Source organism: Lepisosteus oculatus, chromosome 3 (assembly GCF_040954835.1).
Source record: "Lepisosteus oculatus isolate fLepOcu1 chromosome 3, fLepOcu1.hap2, whole genome shotgun sequence".
In the NCBI taxonomy this organism is placed as follows: domain Eukaryota; kingdom Metazoa; phylum Chordata; class Actinopteri; order Semionotiformes; family Lepisosteidae; genus Lepisosteus; species Lepisosteus oculatus.
Window position 1 is genome coordinate 16,807,961 of NC_090698.1, and position 22,267 is coordinate 16,830,227.

The window sequence follows — 22,267 nt, forward strand, 5'->3', positions numbered from 1 at the left end:
TTTTACAATAGAAAAGGTGATAAAGATAAAATAAAAAAAAACTCAGGTTAACTCAAGGTTCCAGAACTTAGTTACTAAGTTACTGTATATACTGTAGGCTGTACATTTTCTTTTAAAATGGGGTTTAACAATTCTGTTTTATTTTAGATGCATCCAAATTGGTATCAGCAATTTTGTACTTACACCCTGGGTCACATGGGAAAATAAAGATGTGCCGATAGGCTCCTGTGACCTACCCACCCAAGGTGTTGTTGACCTCTTGGCACACAACAAAGTCCACGGAAATGTAAAGGAGGTTCAGTGCCAGTTAGAGAAGTGTTGTATGTCTCTCTAGTAGCACAAAGAACACAGTGCATAAGAAATCTTGAAATCTCAAAACAGACTTCCATTTTGTATGGCAAAAAAGAATAGGAAGGTGTCAGTGTATTTACAATTGAAAGAAAAGTCACTGGTCATAGCAACAAATGAAGTTCTGTAGTATAATGATATACAGGTATCTGCTTTCTGTAAAATGTGTTTACAGTATATACTGTATATACATGTATATTTTATATTGAAGAATAAAAAAATAACATTGGACAATTAAACAGATACATTCCTTTAGTATTGCAAGATAAAGGCAGAAAACAAAGTAAAGAGTAAGTTGGAAATGGGATGGAGCATTGCAATTTTGGGGGCTAGAATATCAAATCAAGCTTGTTAAATGTAGCAGGGCCCTCAGAGAACATTATAGCAATCTTCCAAATGGATATTTGTATAAAAAATGCATACTTATTTCAATACACATTGACCTTAGCAATTTTTTACAGCTTGATAAAACATAACAAAGTAAACGTCAGTAGTATACTAGATTAAAGTTTTTTTTTAACCGTGATTGAGTTTTTTTAAGTAAATGGTTAATGGCTTTTTTCTTTCAGCTACGCAGTCCATAAATTTGGTGTTGGATAGATAAAAATGCTGAATTTGTGAGTGACAGTTCCGTTTAATATTCTTGAAAAAACAATATTCTTTAACAATATTGGTATCTTTCAGTGGAATTCAAATACCGAAACAGTGCCTTCAGCCTCAGATTAAGTACAGATAAGTACAAAGAAGAATGCATTAGGCAGAACCAAACAGTTCACAAATCCTTGCAGCAGCAGGAAATTTGATTTGGAAAGCTGAGGAGAGCATGAAAATAAAAATGTAAATACCTTTCCACCTTTGCTCTGAGAATTAGAATGACATGAATTATTTAAAACCTTGTCTGCAGGGCATTAAAAATCCAAAGTTTTTTTTACATAAAAAATATTTGAGCTGATAAATACATCTGCTGAATCTCCTTCAGTGACAATAATGAATTTTAATGTCTTCGTTGTGAAAATATATTTACAAAAATAATTCTAGGATGTCTTTGACATTATAATCCATGACAGCTTGTGTAATGGAATTATTCTGTTTTAATTCCCTTCTGCCTGTTATTAGTTTTGCACATACTGTACTCTATGTAGAAAAAAAGTATGCACACAGTGGAGTTCTCTACTATAATAGAATATTCTTGAAATCATTATGTCATGTTCGCTTTTATGTTTCCTTTACTGAAATTGTTTTAAATGAATGATGAAAATTACACTTCTTTGGCCATCGGAAACAAATGAGCAAAGCTCATCATTATTATAACAATAATTTGCATAATTTGCAATGGCATGCTGCACATGGAAATCTTAATATTGATTTTTGGAGTAGAGAAGTAAACCAAAAAAATTCCCCTTCAAAGTTTCCCCTTAACAAACATTTTTGTTTTTATACTGTATCTACAGTGACTTGAATAAGCAATAGAGCTTAGCTTAAGTAAATCTTAACTCTACCAGCAATAACGTTTTGATCACTGATTTTTATTTTGATCATTTGATTTTTTGAGCAGCAGATGCTAACCATGTGCTATACGGAAAGCTGACATGCTGAAACTGTCATCCTTGGCATAGAGGTGTTGAGTACAATATGTGACACAAAACAAAGCAAAACAAAGAGCATACAATGCAGCAGTTGTTCCTCCAGGAGCAGGAATTGAAACTGCCGTAGAGGAAGAGTTTTTGGAAAAGTAGACAGAACATCATAATCCAATTACGCTTGAGTGTATTCTGGTTATTGTTGCAGTTGCATCTTGGTCATAGTTCCCTTCCTTTGACATGCAAGATCCAGATGCCCAGTCACCATCTCTACTAGGCCACACAAGGTTGATTGTAGTTTTGGCTTGTGATTTTCCATTACTGGTCTGCACTTTGCAGAAGAACTTGTGGTATTAAAATGTGACTGATGACAAGCTTAATAAGTAAGCCTCTTCATAAAGAGTTCTCCTTTTAATGAGCTATAGCTGTGTTTTGGTTAGTGGTAATACTTTTTCTGTGCTCTTGTACATCCCTAGAAGACAATGGATAAATCGCACTGTACGTTGTGAGCCAAAAATTTCTACATTCCTTGAGAGTTGTTTTATCTGCTGCCTTACCTCTCCTTGCCCTGTCGGGTCCCATTTGATCAAAGGAGGTCACACTGTTTATAATGCTTGCTTGGTAGGTCATGGTTGTCTAACCTGCCCAACAAGACTAATAATTTATCAGAACAATAGTACTGCATTTTCTTTCACACATGTAGAAATACTGTACCATTTTTCCTAAAGGCTCTTTTTGTCTAGACATTTAACCTGTGATACATACAAGGTGTTTTGATTGTGTGTTCTCCTCCTCATGTAAAAGGAGATAGGAAGTATCTTACCGTTCTCCTGTTACTGGTAAAAGCATCACTAATCTCCATGTCATTCTTTCATTTGGGAAAAGCAATCTTATGGTGAGCTCTGGCCTTGAAGATTGACTGTAAGAGTACTGCTGACCAATAATTTTTCAAGCACTAAGAAATAATGTACTGATTTTGTTATGTTAGCAAATGACTCACATTTAGTTTTTTACTGTAATTTCTTAGGTCTGCCCTTGTGTTGATTAAAGCCTGTGTCCTTTCTTTGTTTTCCACATCTTAAGAATGTTCTACAGTCCTAGTACAGATGTTGTTTTAAACCTACAGCAATGTCACTCTTAGACAAATTGTTGAATTTAATGAGCTAAAAATTGGAGTAGCCATACTGTTTTGAATAATAGATATCCTTGTGCTGCTCTGAACTCTTTTGTACCGCCATTTGAATTAGTGTTATTTTCTCAGAAACCATCCAGTCTGTAGTTAAAAACTATTACATCATGATTTTTCTCACACTGCATTGACTAGAAACACCTACACGATATATTTGCTTTATGCTGGTCATGAAAATACATTTTGTCATGTTTTTCTGAGACTAGGATATGTCAGCTTCCTTTTTCTCAACAAAGCCATAATGATAGAGCTACGTGAATACTGTTACTTTGATTTTTCCAAGTTTTCAAGGGCTGGTGTCAATTCCCAATATAAAAGTAGGTGAGACTTCACAGTAACAGAAAACAAATAACCTTTTTTATCATGAGGATGTATGCTTGTAAAAGAAAAATGGACTTACATTCATTCAAATCAAATGGTTATCTGCAGTGCATGATCTTAACAGATGTGTGTAGTTCTCTACAGCAGTCTGTGTCCTTTCCTGATTCGTGCTGTTCTGATTCACCTACTCTATTTCACTACAGCATGTCTTTCTGCAGACATGCCTCCAAAGCTGAGATTTAGAAGCTTTTTTTTTTAAGGATAGAATGAGAATGGTTACAAATGAGCAGACACCACTTGGTCCATCTCATTGTTTTTGCTGCTAGTACCTTAATGATAATGAATTCCATCAAGATGTTTCTTAGTGGAAACCAGAGTAAATATCAAAAACATGATTAGTTAGCTGGTAACAGACTCTCACCATTCTCTGTGTAAAGAAATGTCTCCTGTTTCCTGTTAGGAATGTTCATAACAACTGTTAGGAACTGATTTGCTTACTTCCTTTTAGATTTTGAATACTAGTCCTCGTGTGATATTATTATAGACTAAACTGTTTCAGTTCCCTTGTGTTTTCCGTGTATGGCATTCCTTTCTGGGAAAGAAGCGGTCTGCTTTTCATTTGCACTCCCTCAAGAGCAACAATATCTTGAATATTTTATTGTGTTGTGAATATAACAAAACACAGTATAGATGGTTCTGAACTTGTGAGGCAGAAGCATTCCTGAAAAATGCCAGACAAATGAAACACCAGTTTCACCATAAGAATGATTTTTTTTTTTTTAAATCTTGGACTACAGTATGTCTCATGCAGGTGGGTTCTGCCTTGCTCCCATTGCTTGGTGGTTTAAGCTCTGCCTCCCCCATGACCCTGAATTGGATAAAGCGGATTAGAAAATGGATGGGTGGATCTTTGTTCACACCGTAGTTTACATTGTTGTAACGTATTATTGATCTTCTTTTAGATTTTATACCTTTTGAGTTTCTGGTTAACCACAAACACATTTTCTATATTTATTTAGTGAGTGTGAGACTATGGAAGGTAGGTGAATGGTGGCTGGAAATACAGACAAATCTGACAAGCTCTCTGTGTGTCACCTAAGCAACTTTATTCGACCTGACTTACAATTAGGTACACACAACAAAGATTGTCTCCAAGACTACATCTTGGAGTCTCCAAAACTCCAGATTGCCTGACTGCACCCAAGGTCAGTTAATTCTTTAGTGAGAAATTCTATAATTCATCCTGAATTAACTAAAAAAAAATATTCTTGGCACATTAAACCAAATACTGTATGAACAATTTTAAGAGTGCGTAAATCAAGAACTGTTTGTGTTTTAGCTGATGTCTTGTATAATTTTAACATCATTTTCTTTGAAATTTAATTATTCATTCTTGAAAATATATCCAAGTATTTTGTTGGCTTTGTGTCTTCCTTTTCCATTCTGTTTAGATGAGGAAAGTGACGAGAAAGCAGAAACTCAACCAGCCACTGGGTATAAAGAATATAAGAAATATAGATATTCATATCTGATAAGAAGCTCAGCTGAGCTATAACTCCAATAACATAATCTGATCTTGCAGCTGAAGGGAGCCTGAGGGGATCCCTTCTTAGCCATGGCTAAGAATGTCACTGACATTGAGCTGAACTCTCTAAACCTCAGTTCTTGTATACTCATCTTCAGTGGTCGCTGCAATTAGTCTAGGCATTGTCATTTGACTTGTGCTTGTCAATGCCAGAGTAAAAAAAACAGGGAAGCAATTGCTGTTCTGAATAATTTTAACAGATTTTGAACTGGAGAATTATATAATTCTAATACACATACAGATTCACAAAGCATGTTCTAAATATAGTCTATTTCCCTGGCAGTACCAGTGTTTAGCCAAGTACTGTTATGTTTTTATCAATACTTAACTTTTTAATGTGTCCATTCTTAAGTTTTGTTCTTAAAACTTTGCTTTTACTTCTCAACTGACACCTGAGTTTACATTCCTTTTTACTCTAGGTTCAAACTTTCTGACTCATTGGATAATGTCAGATCCTGTATTTTTTTTGCTTTTGCTGACCTGGTCAGATCAGATTTTGAGACTTCCTTGATATGGAAATAAATGACTAGTTTACTGTACCAGACATCAAAAAAGCTTATCACCCTTCATATGTATGTTTTTTTTAAATAAAGTATATAGCTTTTCAATAGTATTCAACATTTTTTTAATTTGATTAATTGACCATTCATAACTATAACGTCAATGAGTTATGGGCTTCACTGCAGGTGGCACGGACATGCAGAACAATATGCTATCTGTTGTATAGGACAGACTGGTCGATGGGGAGATCCAAGTGTGATGGTCAGGCGGTTGACTGCAGGGTGTTGTGATGCTTTGAGCTACAGTACATCAGTGTGATTTCAACAGAAGTAATTTACATCTGCATAAAACAAGGACAGAGTAAATGCAGGCTAAGTGTGGGTGGACAACGCTCAGCTTTAGCAACACTTGTTTATTCATATGCAAAGTTTGCTTGTTTTCAGGTGCTACAATGATTAAGTTCTGGGACCTTACTTGCTTCTCTATCTGACTTGACAACATTCCAGCAAGACAGTGCACATTCTCAAGCTGAAGACGTGTTTCAATATCTGTCTTGGAAAATAAGGATTGCAGATTTCCTGGTATCTGAGAAGGATTCTGACTTCCATGCATTTTGTCATAAATGCACAGATGGTACTGTAGCTTCAAAAGTTAGGTCATTGAAGCCCTCCTTCAGCTTCTCCTGTCCTGTTGAGCATCTGTGGGATTAGCTGTAATGATTTGTGGAATCTTAAGATCAGAGACCAGCATAGGCACATGTTTGTCTAGGCTATATTGGAGGAGCTGGGTACAGGATGTCACAGATTAATTACTTGTTAGATTTTTAACAGTGGTGATACACACTATTAGTCTGAATTTCACAGTATACTTTACCTGCTGGTGATAAACCCAGTTTATGACAAATGTTAATAAGCATAATAAATTTAAAGCTGTTCATATGTCTTCCACAAAAGATATACTGTATGATATCTGCTATGCAAACAGCTTAATGTTTTAATTTTCAGTGATGTATGATATATGCAAAAATGTGTACTTTTATTAAAGAGCTCTCTGAGTAAAGAGCATTGCACATAGCAATCTCCTGAAAAATAAAAATGTAAATAATAAAAATGAATTGGTAAAATGACAAGAAGATCAATAAGAAAATGTGAGGAAAACTATAGAGGGATTAGCTGTGGTTTCTGTGAGAGCAACAGTGGTTAAATTAAATAGTGCTCCTGAATATAGGTATACTACTGTATATCCTGACCATTATGCTCATAGTGTTTGGAAGAAAATGAGGGCTTGAGCTGTACTGCAGAGTAGGTCAGAACATAAAAAGGTTACCAACATGAGGAGGCCATTTGGTCCATCTAGACAGTTTTGGTAGTTAGTATCTTATTGATCTGAGGATTTGATCCAGCCATTTCTTTGAAGGAAGCCAGGGTATCAGCTTTAACTACATGACCGGGTCTCCTTTTCCATACTCCTGCAGCACTTTGCATAAAGAAGTACCTCCTATTTACACATACTTCCACATACAGTACAGTAGTTTCCATTTGAATTCTCTTTGGTATGCTAGCAGTCATATAGTGTAAAGTACTGTATATCACATAGTGGATGTATTTGCATAACTGCAGAAAAGGTTACATTTATGAAGGTGTAATTCAAAACCAGATACCTTGTCTGAATGAGAATGTGCAGTACCTGAAATTCATTGCCTCAGTACAAGTAATGTTATGGTTTAATTTTCATGTAGTTTATGAAAGAACAACGCTTGGCTGTAAATATTAAAAGACATAGCAATCCTTTCAGATGTTTGGAACAAAAAAGCTGTGCAGAATTAAAAATAAAAATTAATTATAACTTAAACTCTTATGGGATATGAGGCTGAATAGCTCGACTGACTGGCTTTAGCAGGATATTGAGCAAAGTGACTCACCCTTTAATTAGGAAAGGGAATGTAGTCTGGCAGAGAAATAGCAGAGAAATCGCAGTTTGCAAACTATTTACAAATTTACAAACTTTTTAGATTCGATGAATTCACAATCATGAAACAAGGAACTAAAGTATATGCACACAAGCCCTTCCAGTCAGAAACAGTTGTCCTGACTAAAGATGAGACATTTTTACTGGTTTTGACTACTGACAGATCTAGAGCTCTATAAGTCAGTTATCGACATGACACCGACATGTCTATAAGATCATTAGCAGTTTAACTGAATCTAGTTGTTGTATTCCAGTGCAATTATGTCTGATTTTCCTTTTAATTATTCGTAGCTATTGTTTACTGAAGATGTTCTCAGTAGTAGCACTAGTAGCATGGCAACCTCTCAGGGCTCCCAACAGATCAGTACTCCCTCGGTTTGGTCACAGTTGACTAATGGTGCAGATTTACGTGCAACATCTGGATTATAGGCCATAGCCTACACTCTCACCAGCTACCTTCGCTAACTGAGAATCATGGAGCTCCCTCATAAAGCATGTCTTTTAATGCCTTGCAAATCAGGAGTTCAAAGCTATTTAAGACTGCAGTGGAGAACACAGTTCGTTGACTGAAAAAAAAACACACAGCACAGAAATGAAACATCCCCCAAAAATCAAGTACTTAGTTTGTATTTTTAGCACCTTTCATAAAAATCCCCTAAAACCACTTTATATATATAAAAAGATTTGTGTTAGTTCTTGTTTCCTGTGAATATTAAAAAAAGATTATGTTCTTTGAAGTGTTTCTGTTTTTAAATAGAATGAGTCCTTAGAGAAGACCAATTTTTCTAAGGGAGGATTTTCCCCCATGTAATAACTGAAAGGCACCTTTGTTCAATACATGAGTTAAAAACGTAGTCGGCACCAGGTTCCAAAAAATAACCTGTCCTCTTCCTTTCCCTATTACAGAGTTCTGTTTCATGAAATATCTTGAATAGCAGTAATGTGTTCTGGGACAGGTTTTCTAATTTTACAATTTGTTCATTGTGATGGTGTTCCTGTCACTTGCTGTACTTTCCCCCCTAAGCTAAGAGCACTATTATTTTTTATGTGGCTGTAAGTGAAGTTTTTTATTTGATATTTGTAGTGAGAAAATATGAGTGGAGAGAGTGCCTTGAGATGTATGTGTTCAAGCACAACTGAGTCCACTCAGAATAAATCTAAAGGAAAATAGAAATATGAAGTGGAGTAAAAATAATGAATAAATCTTTTTTCACCTATTGTTTGTACAACCAAATGACCTTTTGTAGGTAGTGTAGATGCTGTTATTTTACTAAAAGAGTAAAAAACTAGTCCTAAACTCGTCTAAGTAGTGTGTGAATGCTAACCCTAACCCTAGCTGGGGTGTCAACTCAGCATTTCCGCGATCTGTATCTGAATCTCTCCGGGCATCGGACTTTGACATATTCCCCATACTCAAAGTATGAGTGTGAAACAATCAAGACCATTGACCAAAGCCCTTGCAAGTGAATGAGATTCAGAAATGGTTGGTTACAACTTATGATCCGACCGACTCAGTTTTGGGAAAATAATATCACACTGTGTACCGCACCATCCAGGCCCCAGAATTTCTGAAAAAAAAAGTTTCCGATAGGAGCAAAAAAGCACTCTTCCTAAACTTCACTTAGGTCCCGAAATCCATTACTGATCTTCAATTTGTCTAAGTAGTGTGTGAATGCTAACCCTAACCCTACCTGGGGTATCAGCTGAGGATATCCGTGATCGGTATCTGAACCTTTCTGGGCATCGGATTTGACAGGTCCCCCAAACCAAAACGTATCAGTGGGATACAATGAAAACCATTAATAAGAGCTCTTGCAAATGTATTAGATTCTTTAATGCTTGTTTGAACGTTTGAACAGACCTACTCAGTTTTGGGAAAAAATTATCGCACTGTGTACCGCACCATCCAGGCCCCAGAGTTTCTGAAAAAAAAATTCAGATAGGAGCAAAAAATCACTCTTCCTAAACTTCACTTGGGCCCCAAAATTCAGCACTAAGCTTAAAAATTGTCTAAGTAGAGTGTGAATGATAACCCTAACCCTACCTGAGGTGTCAGCTGAGCATTTACACAATCCTTATCTGAACCTCTCTGGGCATAGGAATTTGACATGTTCCCCAAACCAAAATGTATAAGTGAGAAACCATCAAAACCATTGATAAAAGCTCTTGCAAATGTATTAGATTCTATAATGCTTGGTTACAACTTTTGATCCGACCGACTCCGTTTTGGGAAAAAAATATCACACTGTATACTGCACCATCCAGGCCCCAGAGTTTCTGAAAAAAAGTTTCAGACAGGAGCAAAAAGCACTCTTTCTAAACTTCACTTGAGCCCCAAAATCCAGTACTGAGCTTACGAATCGTCTAAGTAGTGTGTGAATATTAACCCTAACCCTACCTGGGGTATCAACTGAGCATTTCCGAGTTCTGTATCAGAACCTCTCATGGCATAGGATTTTGAGATCTTCCCCAAACCAAGAAGTATGAGTGGGAAAAAATCAAAACCATTGATAACCCCTAATTCCCTCAATTCCTTTTAAGATTTAGCTCAACAGTGTTGTGGTATATTGAGAACAGTGAGTGAGCATTTACTGAATATGTCACTCTGAGGTCAGTTGTGAGCAACGCTCAGTCTGAATCAGTTGAAGTAATTTGATTTATTAAACAGCTTCAGGTATGTGTACCACAACCAAAATGGCCTTGCAGTCATTCATTTTTTTTATTTTAATTCTTGAATTAATTCCTAAACTTCACCAACCTCTGGTTTCAAATTTAAACTCAGAGTTGCTACATCTAGAAGTTGTTACTTGATCAGGCTGAGCTTGTTATAGAGTTGTGGAAGTTGAATTGATATCTCTCTCGGTGCATGACTTTTATTAGATTTCCAGCTAGTTAAATTTATTCTGAAGGCACTGCAGTGCTGTCTCCTGAGCAAGAACCTTTTCAACTGTGCTGTGTTTGTCATCGCCAGAAGAATAACGGGGATGTGTCATCAGTATTATGCAAAAGTCTGAACCCTTTCCACGTGAACTATAGAAAGCAACATTATATACATTATTTACATATATTTGAGGACACATATGGAACACAAAAATGGTTTCATTACAGTATGTAGTCAGTATTATATATTAGTGAGGCATTACGCTTGGCCGGGGGACACACTTTCACTGGTGCACGCATTTTTGTTACGCACTCAGTTCTTGTTTTGTTTTTACCTTGCTCGCTCAACAGACAGGACCCCGCTAAATTTTTTTTCAGGCCGGACCTCGTTAAATAGGGTAAGCCCAGCCTGGAGGTTACGCAGCACAGCGGTACTCTTTCTTTTTGACTTTTTATTGCTTTTATTCCACTCTGTGTTATTTTTGGTCCCTGCTAGCCTCACACCGGTGCTTCCGTCCTCTCACCCGGGGCTTTGACTTTTTACCGGTGCTGGCCACGGCACCTCCCAATACACAGTCACATTAGATACAGTATAATGTAAACTTTGAATATGCTAGAATTTCTTTCACCATCCCTTTCTTTAAAGTTTTATTGTTCTTACGGTTTTTAAATTAAACATGCTAATCAAAGATTGAAAGTTGTTTTACAGTATGTGATGAATTAAAAGTGCTGCTTTTATTTCTAATATGGCATAAACAGGCAGAAGCTTAAACCCTGTTTATTGAAGGTTTAAAGGGAAGTACAGTAGGAAGAATTAAAAGACTCCTGATAAAGTAGTTCTAAGAACAATATTGGAAATAAACATACAAAGAAATAAACAGGTGGGAAAAGTTCAAGATTTACAGATGAAAGTGATTTGCAAAACATGTGATTTTTGCTTTTAAAGGTAGCCTACCAAAGTAGTTAATAAACCACATTTTGATTTTTCCTTTTCACCTTATTTTTTTATGTTGGTTAAAATACAAATATGCAAATTTTAGTTTTACAGCATTTAGCAGGTTACCCTTGACAAAGTTCCCAGAAACAGCTGATTTTAATTACACAGTAAAAATTGACCTGTGACTAGCCCACATCAGTCATACAGTGTATGTTCTGCTTTTATTCTGACTGTATCAATACTTGTGTTTGGCAGAGTTGTGTCTGTAAAACAAGAAAGGGTCCAAAATGTCATGAGCTCTCTTTTAGTGGACTGTTTCCCTTCAACAATGGGCTGTGCCCAACAGAGGCACCTGATCTCCCTTTAAATCCCTCAGAAGACTGTCCCTGCAGGGCAGCACTAAGGAAAGTTAATGAACAATGAAGCTGAAGCAGACATGATTGAACAAGCTGGTGGATTAGCACAGGATTTAAAGTTTCTCTTACAGGAGAGACTTCAGCCTGGTTTCAACATTTCTGACTAGTGATGAAAGTGACATACTGTATCTGTGTGTCTCATCTGTTTTTTTTTTACTTCACTAATACATAGTCTATGAAAAGTCATATTCAATTAATGCTCCAAATGTAAAATCTAAGGTTCTAAAGGGAAGACATACTGTAGAAGGAAGTTTAAGTTTTGTGTGAATATCCTCAGAGGGTTTTTTGTTTATTTTATTGTTTTCCCAGGAGCTCTGTACAAACAGTTCTCCTGTCATTCTGTATTTTAATAGCATTTCACAGACTACCTGACTGGTTCTGTTGTACTGTAAATGTGATATTTGAGACTTAGGCAGCTTGATCATTTTCATAACAGAGTGGGTTTGCAACACTAGCTTAGTAAATTGTTAATATCCTGCTCAGGTTTCCTAGCTCTATTTATTATCAACTCAAAATGTAACCAGAGTGCCATTGTATGCATTGTATGCTGTTTTCATTCATTTACATTTTTTGTTTTTCCACCTTTAATGCCCTGTATATTTGAAATTGTAAAATACTTTCAACTTCCAGGTCTGTGCTTGGAAGAAAAACTTCAGAGGTTTCTGTTTATATCAGTATTAAATTGAGGAATTCCTCAGTGGATTCAGCAACAGACAATTAAAACGATTATGTTTTGGGCTGGTGGTGAGTCTCTGGAATTTTAGCTTGGGCTCTGTTAGCCTTTTCTGAATCTTTTGTTCACTTAATCTTCCTCATCCTCTGTATTTTTAAGACAACCTTTCAGAAAGCTGTCCTCATGACAGGCAGTCCAAAAAAACTGCAAACCCAAAAAAATAAAACACAAAGTGGATTTTTCATAGTTCCATTTTGTAATTGATTTTTTCAAATATTCTGATTTAAGAACCATTCATTTGCTTGTAGTAGGGCTCAAAGGCAGTGACTTGACTTCAGCAGGACTACAGAAGTATCTGACCACTAAGATAATAGCACTACACCTTATAAAACTGAATTTCATCTTTTAAAGTGATACAGTTCTTCAGAAAGACTGATGGAAAACCAACATGTACATATTTAGTATTTTATTAACAGTGATTGTGATAGTGATTTGTCCAAGGTTCCCTATAAAGGAGTTTTAAGACACATTAACTGGGTTTTTGACCGGTGAGAGAGCTGGAACAGGAGATACCCAGTGAGTATGAGCTCAGTGACTGTATCCAGGCAGTACAAATGGGGTGAAACAGGTGAAGCAGAGACAGACAGATGAAGCAGACACTTTCTGCTGCACTGCAAGAATACTCTGGGCTATTGTGCATTTTTACGTTGCAGTGACACCTCAACAGTTTTCTCTCATGGCACTGAAAAAACAAGATATTTTAAATAAAAGGCTTTGAAATAAAACTTCATACTGTTATATGAAGCAAATTATAAGAAAATACTTATAACACATATAAGTGTTATAAGTATTTAACACTTTAACACTTAACACATACTTTATTTCAGTATGTGTTAAGAATGCAGACTGACAACTATGTTAAAACAGATTTTGAACTATGGATTTCTAGTACACCCAAATAGATTTATACCTATAAACTTAAAATACAATTAAGTATAAAATATTTTCAAATTAATCTCCCTTTCAGGGAATTCATTGTGAAATGGGCCAACAACACGTTAAAGGAGACAGAGTGTCATCAGTTTGTAAAATACAAGTATCATAGTAAGTGAAACTTTATATAACATGCAAACTCTTATGTATTAATTATGACATACTGTATAGTACTTTATATTTACAGTACATTTTTTAACTCCTACCACTGTGTGGTAGGCTGATCGGGTGTGAGCTACTGTACATAGCTACAATCAGGCTGTGAATATAGCAATACAATTGTTTGTGTGATATTGTTGGTGGAATTTTATGTTTTTTAATAATAAATATATACAGGTATATTCTTAGTAGGCAGTAGTTTACCTATTTCAATAAACTTGTGAGCTACAATGTTTTAATCCCAGACAGTAAATTTTTAGGATTAATTCAGACGTGTCTTCTTTAAAAACCTGAATGAGACGAGGAGTTTTGAACTGCAGTTGTTGTCAAGGTGATGTCGAGAAAGAGCTTTTTCTGAAATTGTGAATAATTACATAAAAATAAGAAGATTACACAGCTTAGTTTACACCATTATCACTAGGAGTTTTCCTCCAGTTATCTTCCTAGGAAGAGTGCAGTTTTATTTGGAAATGCACAATGTTTTTTCAATCATGTTTAGCTCCTTTACAGTAGTGTAGGAGTCATTTATACATGAGAAATTTTTTTTAAAAACTAAATATTTGAGTTCTGCTGTTTGCTCTACTTGTCAGTATCCAATACACTGCATCCAGCTGCAAATGTTTTTAATGTTTTAATGCAAATGTTTTTAATCTGCACTTGTCATGGTAATAGTTTCAACAAATTCCAGTCCATAAATAATATTAAGGAGGTCTCAGTTCACAAATACTAGTTTTATAATACTTTTACCAGTGAAGTTCTCAGTCTTTTTTCCCTTGCTTCTCTCTTCTGAAATCCTCTGTGTATTCATATGCTCCTAATCTAAAACAAGTTTCCATCCAGTGTCTCAGCCTTGAGACAGTTCAAAAGGGATTTTTTAGGAATCTAAATAAGTGTGGGAGGGCTTTCTTTTTTTGTGTCATGAGTACTTTGCCGATAAAAAAGGGAAGTGGTGCTGCATAAAAATGCTTAAGTAACTTTTTATCCCTAGGAGGTTTCTCTTTGTTGAAGCACAGTTTAATAAATCTGCAGATTTCACTCTAGATTATTCCATACTCCATTTGGGAGGTTGTAGTGCAGTGAAGCCTTGGAATTATTACCAAGATACATAACTGTGTAGTAATACTCCGTAGTATACTAGAGTAGCACAGCAAAGTGAAATCATAATAAAAGCATGATACAAACTGTGGCAAAACAATATAATTATATTTAAACCATAGGAAAACTGAAAATACTATTTAGATTTAACATGTCAAAATTTCATAAAGGTAAATATAAAAAATAACTTGACCTCTGGGCTGACATTCCCAGTATGGCTTTGAAACACAAGTGTTCCAGTACTTAGAATGTCAACTACACAGGGACAACAGCAAGAGGTGTTCACAGTACTGGTGGGTGCATAGTTCAAGTTGTTGGTATCCAATCTGGTTTACAGTACACTGCTGATGTTTGTCCTTTTTATTATGCCATCATAGTAGGCTTAACTATGTTGTTTTTAGGTAATACAGAAATCCGTGTTAGTAATAAAGTGTAATGCATCAATTATGTTAGTACAGGTTCTCTTTTGGCCTTCCTGGACAAATTAGCAGTAAAAATAGGGAAGTCTATAACTTAGTGATTTTGACATGTAGTCCATAGTGAGGAAAGAAAATCAGCACACAGCCCATGAAAATAATGAGCTAATTCATGTGTATCTTAGTGAAGTTAAATTTGCACTGGCAGGCATACAATATAATGTCAGTTCACATAGCCCCTCACTGTGGACCATAACAAAGATGGAAGCACACTAATTTTATATTTGTTTCATTCCCAATAAGCATGCAATATATTAACGTGTAGTTTAAACATTTATTTTAGAAGGTCAAAGCCTGTGATCTGAAGATCTGAAGAAAAAAGAGAAATTTATAAGATTTAATTTCTTTCCTTTCATGAAAAAATGCAGTCAAATTCTATATGAATATAACTTTCATTGTTGCCTTGTCACTGTTATGAGATTATGGCAGGAAAGGTCTTGACACTATGTGCTCCACAGCTAGGGTCAATCTAACTCTAGGAAAAAAGTCTGAATTTTTAACTTGCTATGAGATTGGAAGTCATCAATGACTAGATTAAGCACAAGAGTTTTACTGATTGTTCATCAGATTGTTTGTTGAAGATGTGTCATCATATTTTTTATTGTTTATACAGTGACTATGATCATCACATTTTGCACACATCTATGTATTTATTTATTTTTATTTATTTTGTTGTCTTTTGTTTTATAACTATTCTGATGTCTGTTTTTGCTTGTCTTGGGCTGGACTGCTGTAACACATCAATTTCCCTACGGGATTAATAAAGTATTATCTATCTATCTATAATATCATGTTCCAAAATTACCAATCAATTACAGTACAAAACGTTTTATAAAATTCTGAAACTGAACTGCATCTTTCAGTGATTCAGTGACCCTGCAGATTTAAAATTAATTGAACAGCTGTTTTCAGTCTGATTAGTAGCAAGAACTATGAATGGATGATTATGAAAATTAATTAAGCATAGATATGAAATAAATGTGAAAAAATCCATTGATCATTACTTCCTTTTTGCATTGACTGTTTTATTGTGAGGATGTATCGAAGTAATCAACTATTTACTCAGTTGCTGATGCTGTTGTATTTAGTTTTGAAACATCAAAATTCTTGTTCTGTCTCAAGTTAACTGTTAGTTCTGGAGCCTAATGACCACCTGCTCCATAGCTGGATGTAATCTCGGATACCTCTGCTTTCTTTTGGTTGTTGTGCCTATTGGCAAGTAAAATTAAATCATTGGTAGCAAATTTTCTTTTCTCCATGCAGAAGAGAGTTTATTTGGACATGGAATAGTTCAATTCCTTCCCATTTCCCTATTGCATCATGTGTTTCCCTGTATCTTCTCTGGCTTTTTTTATGAACAGACTCCAGCAATTAACCTTTGGTCTGCTATTTCCCAAATAGCCAGTGATAGTTGCCCTTTCCCAAGAAGGAGAGAGGGTTCTCCCTGCAAAAGATGAGTGAATGCTCTGCCAGAATTAAATGAGAAATGTTCTCTTGGAGAGACTGTTCTCATTTGTTTTACCACATATCTCTCTGCATGTTTGCTATGGGAATGGCCAGATGTTGTCTGTAAAAGTGGTACATACCATGTAAATTTATACATAAACGAAATTGAAAGGCATCAAATTTTGGCTGGTTTGTCATTTTCAGTAAATTGAACCTGTGGAGTCCTCTGCCTAATTAATCCTGTGGAATCTTATCTAGAGGTCTAGTTTAGAATGCAAGATTAACTGGGAATTACTTGCTGCATCTTGCTACAGTACATCAGTATCTCTGAAGACTCGATTAGTTTCACACATTCAATCTGAAGATACAACATCAGACAGAAAATGTTTTCTAAAGTCTGCATTACACAAGAATATACAGTACTACTGTACATTGCATGTCCTGGAAAATGTAACATAAGAATATTAAGAATAAACCAAGGTTTGATGAAAACAAATTATAGAAAGAAATAAAATTGATACCACCCCATTACGAATGTGACCTAGTTAAATTAAGATTGGTTCAGAGATCCAGTGAAACAAGAAAAAAACTGGTCAAGATACTGTAGCTTCTGAGACCCAAGGAATGAAAAACAGTACAGCCCTCTGTAAGCAGAGATTCTATTCTGTCTTATAAAACCATTTCAGTGGTGGATGAAGTGAGTACAATATACCCTCGTAAATGTAAAGCACTTTGAAATTATTTGTGAATAAATGCAAATAATATATAATAAAGGCAAAACGGAAGGAATTATTAAGCGCTTTGAGATGTGTGCAAATTTCTGAGTGGGTTTTGTTGGGAAATCTAATGTTAGAAGTACAAAGCCTGTGATCTGAAAAGGGGAAAAAAGAGAAAATCTGCTTTATTAACAGTTGAAATAAGCAGTATCAGCTTTGACCTACTGAAGATCAAACATGCTGGTGAAAAATACTGCAACACATGTAAGACATGCTCAGTATCCATACTGTATGTGCAACAGATAACCAACCACAACTTGACTCATCATATATTTTTTAAAAAAAAACTTCCGTAGATTTGCTTGTTTTGTCAAGTAGGTTTTAATACCTGGATTTGAAGTTGCATCTTTAGTAAATCTACTGGGTAATAAATGGGAACAGTGAGAACTTTATATGTAAAGTAACCTGTATGGACATGTACAACACATCTAGTGATTTTATGTAAATTATAAGCTATTCCTAGCTATTTTTCTTATTGGTTTGCTTTTTACGTGTTTGTTATTATGTTGAAAGATTTTAATAAGGAATAAATAATAGCAGCACAATAAACCATTTTGGATTTGCTGTGTGTTTTAAAATTCTTAACTTATTGGTTTATGGTAGTAAAGATTTATTTAGCATACTGAGAAATAATGAAAGCTTGCCTTTACCATCTATAGTATGAATGTGGTTGACGGAATTAAATGTGGCAAAAGGCTGTCCTCAAGGTAAAAGTAATTTATGCTTTATTTCTCTCTCATCTGAAAAGGTCAGATTGCATAGTTTTATGGAGGTCACAAAGAAATATGGACCAGAGGAGACAAGGTGATGCAACTGCATTCGCCTGGGAACAATGACTACTTTGTTCAATCTGCAGTTTAGTCAAATCTAAGGACATTGGCAGAAAGGTTTCCATAGAATTTTGTAGAGGGTTTAGGATATTCTAGGTAAATATTTGCCAGCAAGAATGCATATAATGTAGCATAAAGTCTATTCATTTTATCTCAATTTCAAATACTTTTTTGTAAGATGTTTTTTTTTGTTTTTATAATCCACCCATACCATAACAAATACAATAGAAAAACATTTATTCCCCATTGTGTCTGCAAATAAGGTCCCACAAAATAAAATCCTTTACAACAAAAGCTTTTTTGCAGTAAGTGGTATGATTGGATTGTATGATCTGTAGATTACAGTTTGAACTGAGAAAATCAAACATTTTATGCCTTTTAAGTTTGTTGTGGCTGCTGATTGACAGCTGATCCATGCTACTGTACAAATCCAGTCATTTCTAAAGATCTCAGGCAGTGTGCTTCAACAGTATTGTGGCTGGATATAATAATAAGAAGAATTGCTTACACTTATATAGCAGTTTTATGGAAACTACACTCAAAGAGCTTTACAGGTAGTGGGGACTCTCCTCCACCACCTCCAATGTGTAGCATCCACCTGGATGATGCGACGGCAGCCATAGTGCGCAAGAACTAGTGGGAAGGAGAAAATAGTAATGAAGACAATTCATAGATGGGGATTATTAGGAGACCGTGATATTAAAGATACGCACAACCTTTTTTGTAAAGGAGTGCATCATGATTTAGGGAATAAATGCTGTACACATGCCTCAGGGATTCTAGGTTCTTTGTCTCAGTAGTGAAGCACTGAAGTAGGTTTCTGGGTTCATCGTCATGGTTTTAAATGCTTGTCTGGAGTTACCCTCATTGTCTCCTTTTTTTTTACTTTAAAGATATTCAGTTTCTTTAATCATTCTAATTCCAACACGAAAGATGAGCAAATCTAGGACAAGCCAAGAGCTAACAGGTCTGCCACTAGTTCTTTTAATCTGGGTGCCTAAAGACAGTACAGGGAGATTGTAGCATAAGAGAGATACCGTATGGTGCCTTAAATGAATGAGCTCATTTGTGATGATGGGTGTTTCTAATGAGTGTTCACTAAGAAGAGTATTATTCAAAAAGGCAATTAGAAGAAAGTTTACATTTTGCCTTAGTATTATGAATCAATGTTTGAAAAACATACAGCTCTAGTTCCAAGTAGAAAAAATGGTGAGAGATTGTCAAAGACTCCACCTGAATATAAATACAACCAATTAATGCAGAAGGAATGCTATCTTGGTACTATTGCAAAAATATGACCATATAAATAATAGAGCGTGCCTATGTAGAATCAAAACGCCCATAGCTTTAATTTATTTAAGTAAAATATTATTTTTGATAACACTAAATGCTTTAGTATTAACAGAAAATTTAACAGAAATAGCGCAAGTAAATTGAAAAATGCAAAAAAATAATTGCAGCATTTGTATATTATTAATAAGCTTTCATACAAATGTCTTCTGTGGTCTTATTGATCTTGTTTCTCAACCATGATTGCATATTATTGAATGTTTCTTTGTTAAAACTCGCAAAAAATACAGCTGCTAAAGTATTTTACAATTTTCCTATGTATAGATTCCTACTTAGACTCTCTGAGAACCGAAAGACGGAGAGAAAACTGGGAGAGAAAACATTCCAAAGAAGGACGACAGATTGCTCAGCGCTCTGTCAGCAAGGAGCGATGGGTGGAGACCCTGGTTGTGGCTGACCCTAAGATGATAGAATATCACGGCATTGAAAATGTGGAGTCTTATGTCTTCACAATCATGAACATGGTGAGAGCTTTCTTATCTAGAGGAATGACATTTGCTGCTGCCTTCCATAGCCTTTAAACATGACTTTTACTATTGAGCTTAAACTGTACTTGAGCTTTGGTCAAAATTGAAACATTTAGGTGATATTTGATTCAGGCTTGACATTTGACCCACATGTGCCACATATTGTCAAAACATCATTCTTTCACATCAGAAAAATCGCCAGACTAAATCTCCTATGTTACCGCTAACTGTTGCTGAAAAACTGATCAACACATTTGTCTTCTCCTGAATTGACTACTGTAGTGCTCTACTTGCTGGGGTTTCTAAGTATGTCCAAGATTCAGCAGCCAGAATCCTGACCAAATCTAGTGCAAGTGATCACATTACTCCTATCCTGGAGTACTTGCAATGGGTTCCTGTCAGGTTTTGTATCAATTTCAAAATCCTCATGCTCACCTGTAAGGCTCTGCTTGGCTTGGCACCTCAGTTCCTGTCTGAATTACTGTCGCCATACTCTCCACTTCACAACCTTCACTCTCATAATTTTGGCCTGCTATCTGTCCTGCAAGCCCATCTACACTCTATGGGTGAGAGGACCTTCTCCTGTTATGCCCTGAAGTTCTGGAACTCTATCCCTAAGGATATCAGACAGTCACCTTCCCTACACTTTTTCAAATCTAGAGTCATAACCTTTTTCTTTAGAAGGGCCTTTACTAAACTGGCTTGGTTATATACCCCTTTGCTCCTACCATATTCAGTACCCTGTATTCAGTACTACCATATTCATATACTGTATGTCTCCTATCATTGTGTATTTTCATTGTGTATACTGTATCTTGTGTTTTTTTATTGTTGTCATTCTGTAAAATGCTTTTGAGAAGCCAGCTTTAAAGGCACTATATAAAATAACATTTATTATTATTATTTTATTGAGGAAGTAATGTATATTACTGAGGGTTTGTATGGACCTTTTGAAACATGGGTTTGTAAAGTGTTGTTTAACGTTCACTGGATGTAAAGGTGATCAATGAATCATTAAGAATTCAGTTGAGGCTCTTTTCATCCAAATGTGTTCCCACTCTCCTTTCATGTCTATTTTGTTCTTGTTTTACAAGCCAAGTAATTCTATGTGAAAGTATCCTGTGAATTTTCTTTGAGGGCCTGTCTGAAAGGCATTTAGAGATACTGTAATCACTCCAGGAATTCACAGAGCTCAGACTGAGAGCCTTTAATCTAACATGTATGGGGGACTGAGCATATTAAAATAAAAATCCTTATTAGATTTTTGCTTGTAGAAACTGAGTGTTAGTTTTTGGGAATTCCTCTTAAAACTTGAATGGTAATTTAATTTTTTTACTCTGATTTTTACACAGGTTACTGGGATTTTTCATGATGCTAGCATTGGCAACGCTATTCACATTGTTCTGGTGCGTCTTATCCTGCTGCAGGAAGAAGAGGTGTGTGGTCATGTTTCTTGTATGCCAATCAAACAGGAAATGAGATTGCATATACTTCTCTTATGATCTTTTGTTTTTTATTTTCCCTTTTTTATCTGTCCTCAGTGAATTCAACTGGATTGTGTATCGCCTTTTTACAGAAAGGGTTAAAGATCGTCCACCATGCAGATAATACCCTGGCCAGTTTCTGCACATGGCAGAAGAGCATCAACCCCCAAAGTGACACTCACCCTGCTCACCATGATGTTGCAGTGCTCATTACCAGGCAAGTGACTTTGTTCCATGAGAAACTTGCTTCTGGTTTGGTAGTGCCTCTTCACTACTGTGACATGCTTGCTTGCTCATGTGTAACAGGAGTTACTGGTTTTATTTTAAAAAATACAGTATATACAGTATATCTACCTAACTTGAAACTGGAAAAACGAAGACTTGAAGCTGCACTCCTTTGACAAGTCCCTCTGTCAGAGCCTTTCATCTTTTGGCATGCTGCACACTCCACCATTCCCAGCTGTTACTGGAGCCCTGGTGCAGCTCACACTGATGTCACTGCAAGCTTGCTTGCCCCTGAGAAGCCACAGGAGTTGATGTTTCACCCAGGTCCGAGAAGAGTTTGGCTTTCTGTTATTTGTGTGATGCACCTTTTGTGGATCCTGGTAATGGTTGACTAGTTATGTGACCCAAGCCTGAACCAGCAAAGGCAAAGTGCTCAACCTGCACTCCAAGCAAGTGCTATAATCTTATAGGTTCAGCAACTCAGCAACCTCGCATTTTGCTTCGATAAGAGAATTTCTAACAAGCTGTTAAAGCATAAAACACAAAAGTTGATTCTCCTTGGTTAAAT

General features: G+C 35.8%; 1 protein-coding gene across 1 annotated transcript in view; it reads left to right on the plus strand.

Annotated features, from left to right (window-relative positions):
- Positions 1-22,267, plus strand: part of adamts12 (ADAM metallopeptidase with thrombospondin type 1 motif, 12) — a 146,618-nt gene that overhangs the window by 42,948 nt on the left and 81,403 nt on the right. The window contains exons 4-6 of the mRNA XM_006627246.3: positions 19,788-19,987; positions 21,343-21,426; positions 21,567-21,691. Coding sequence (XP_006627309.2) covers positions 19,788-19,987; positions 21,343-21,426; positions 21,567-21,691 — 409 coding nt within the window. The remainder of the gene's footprint in view (positions 1-19,787; positions 19,988-21,342; positions 21,427-21,566; positions 21,692-22,267) is intronic.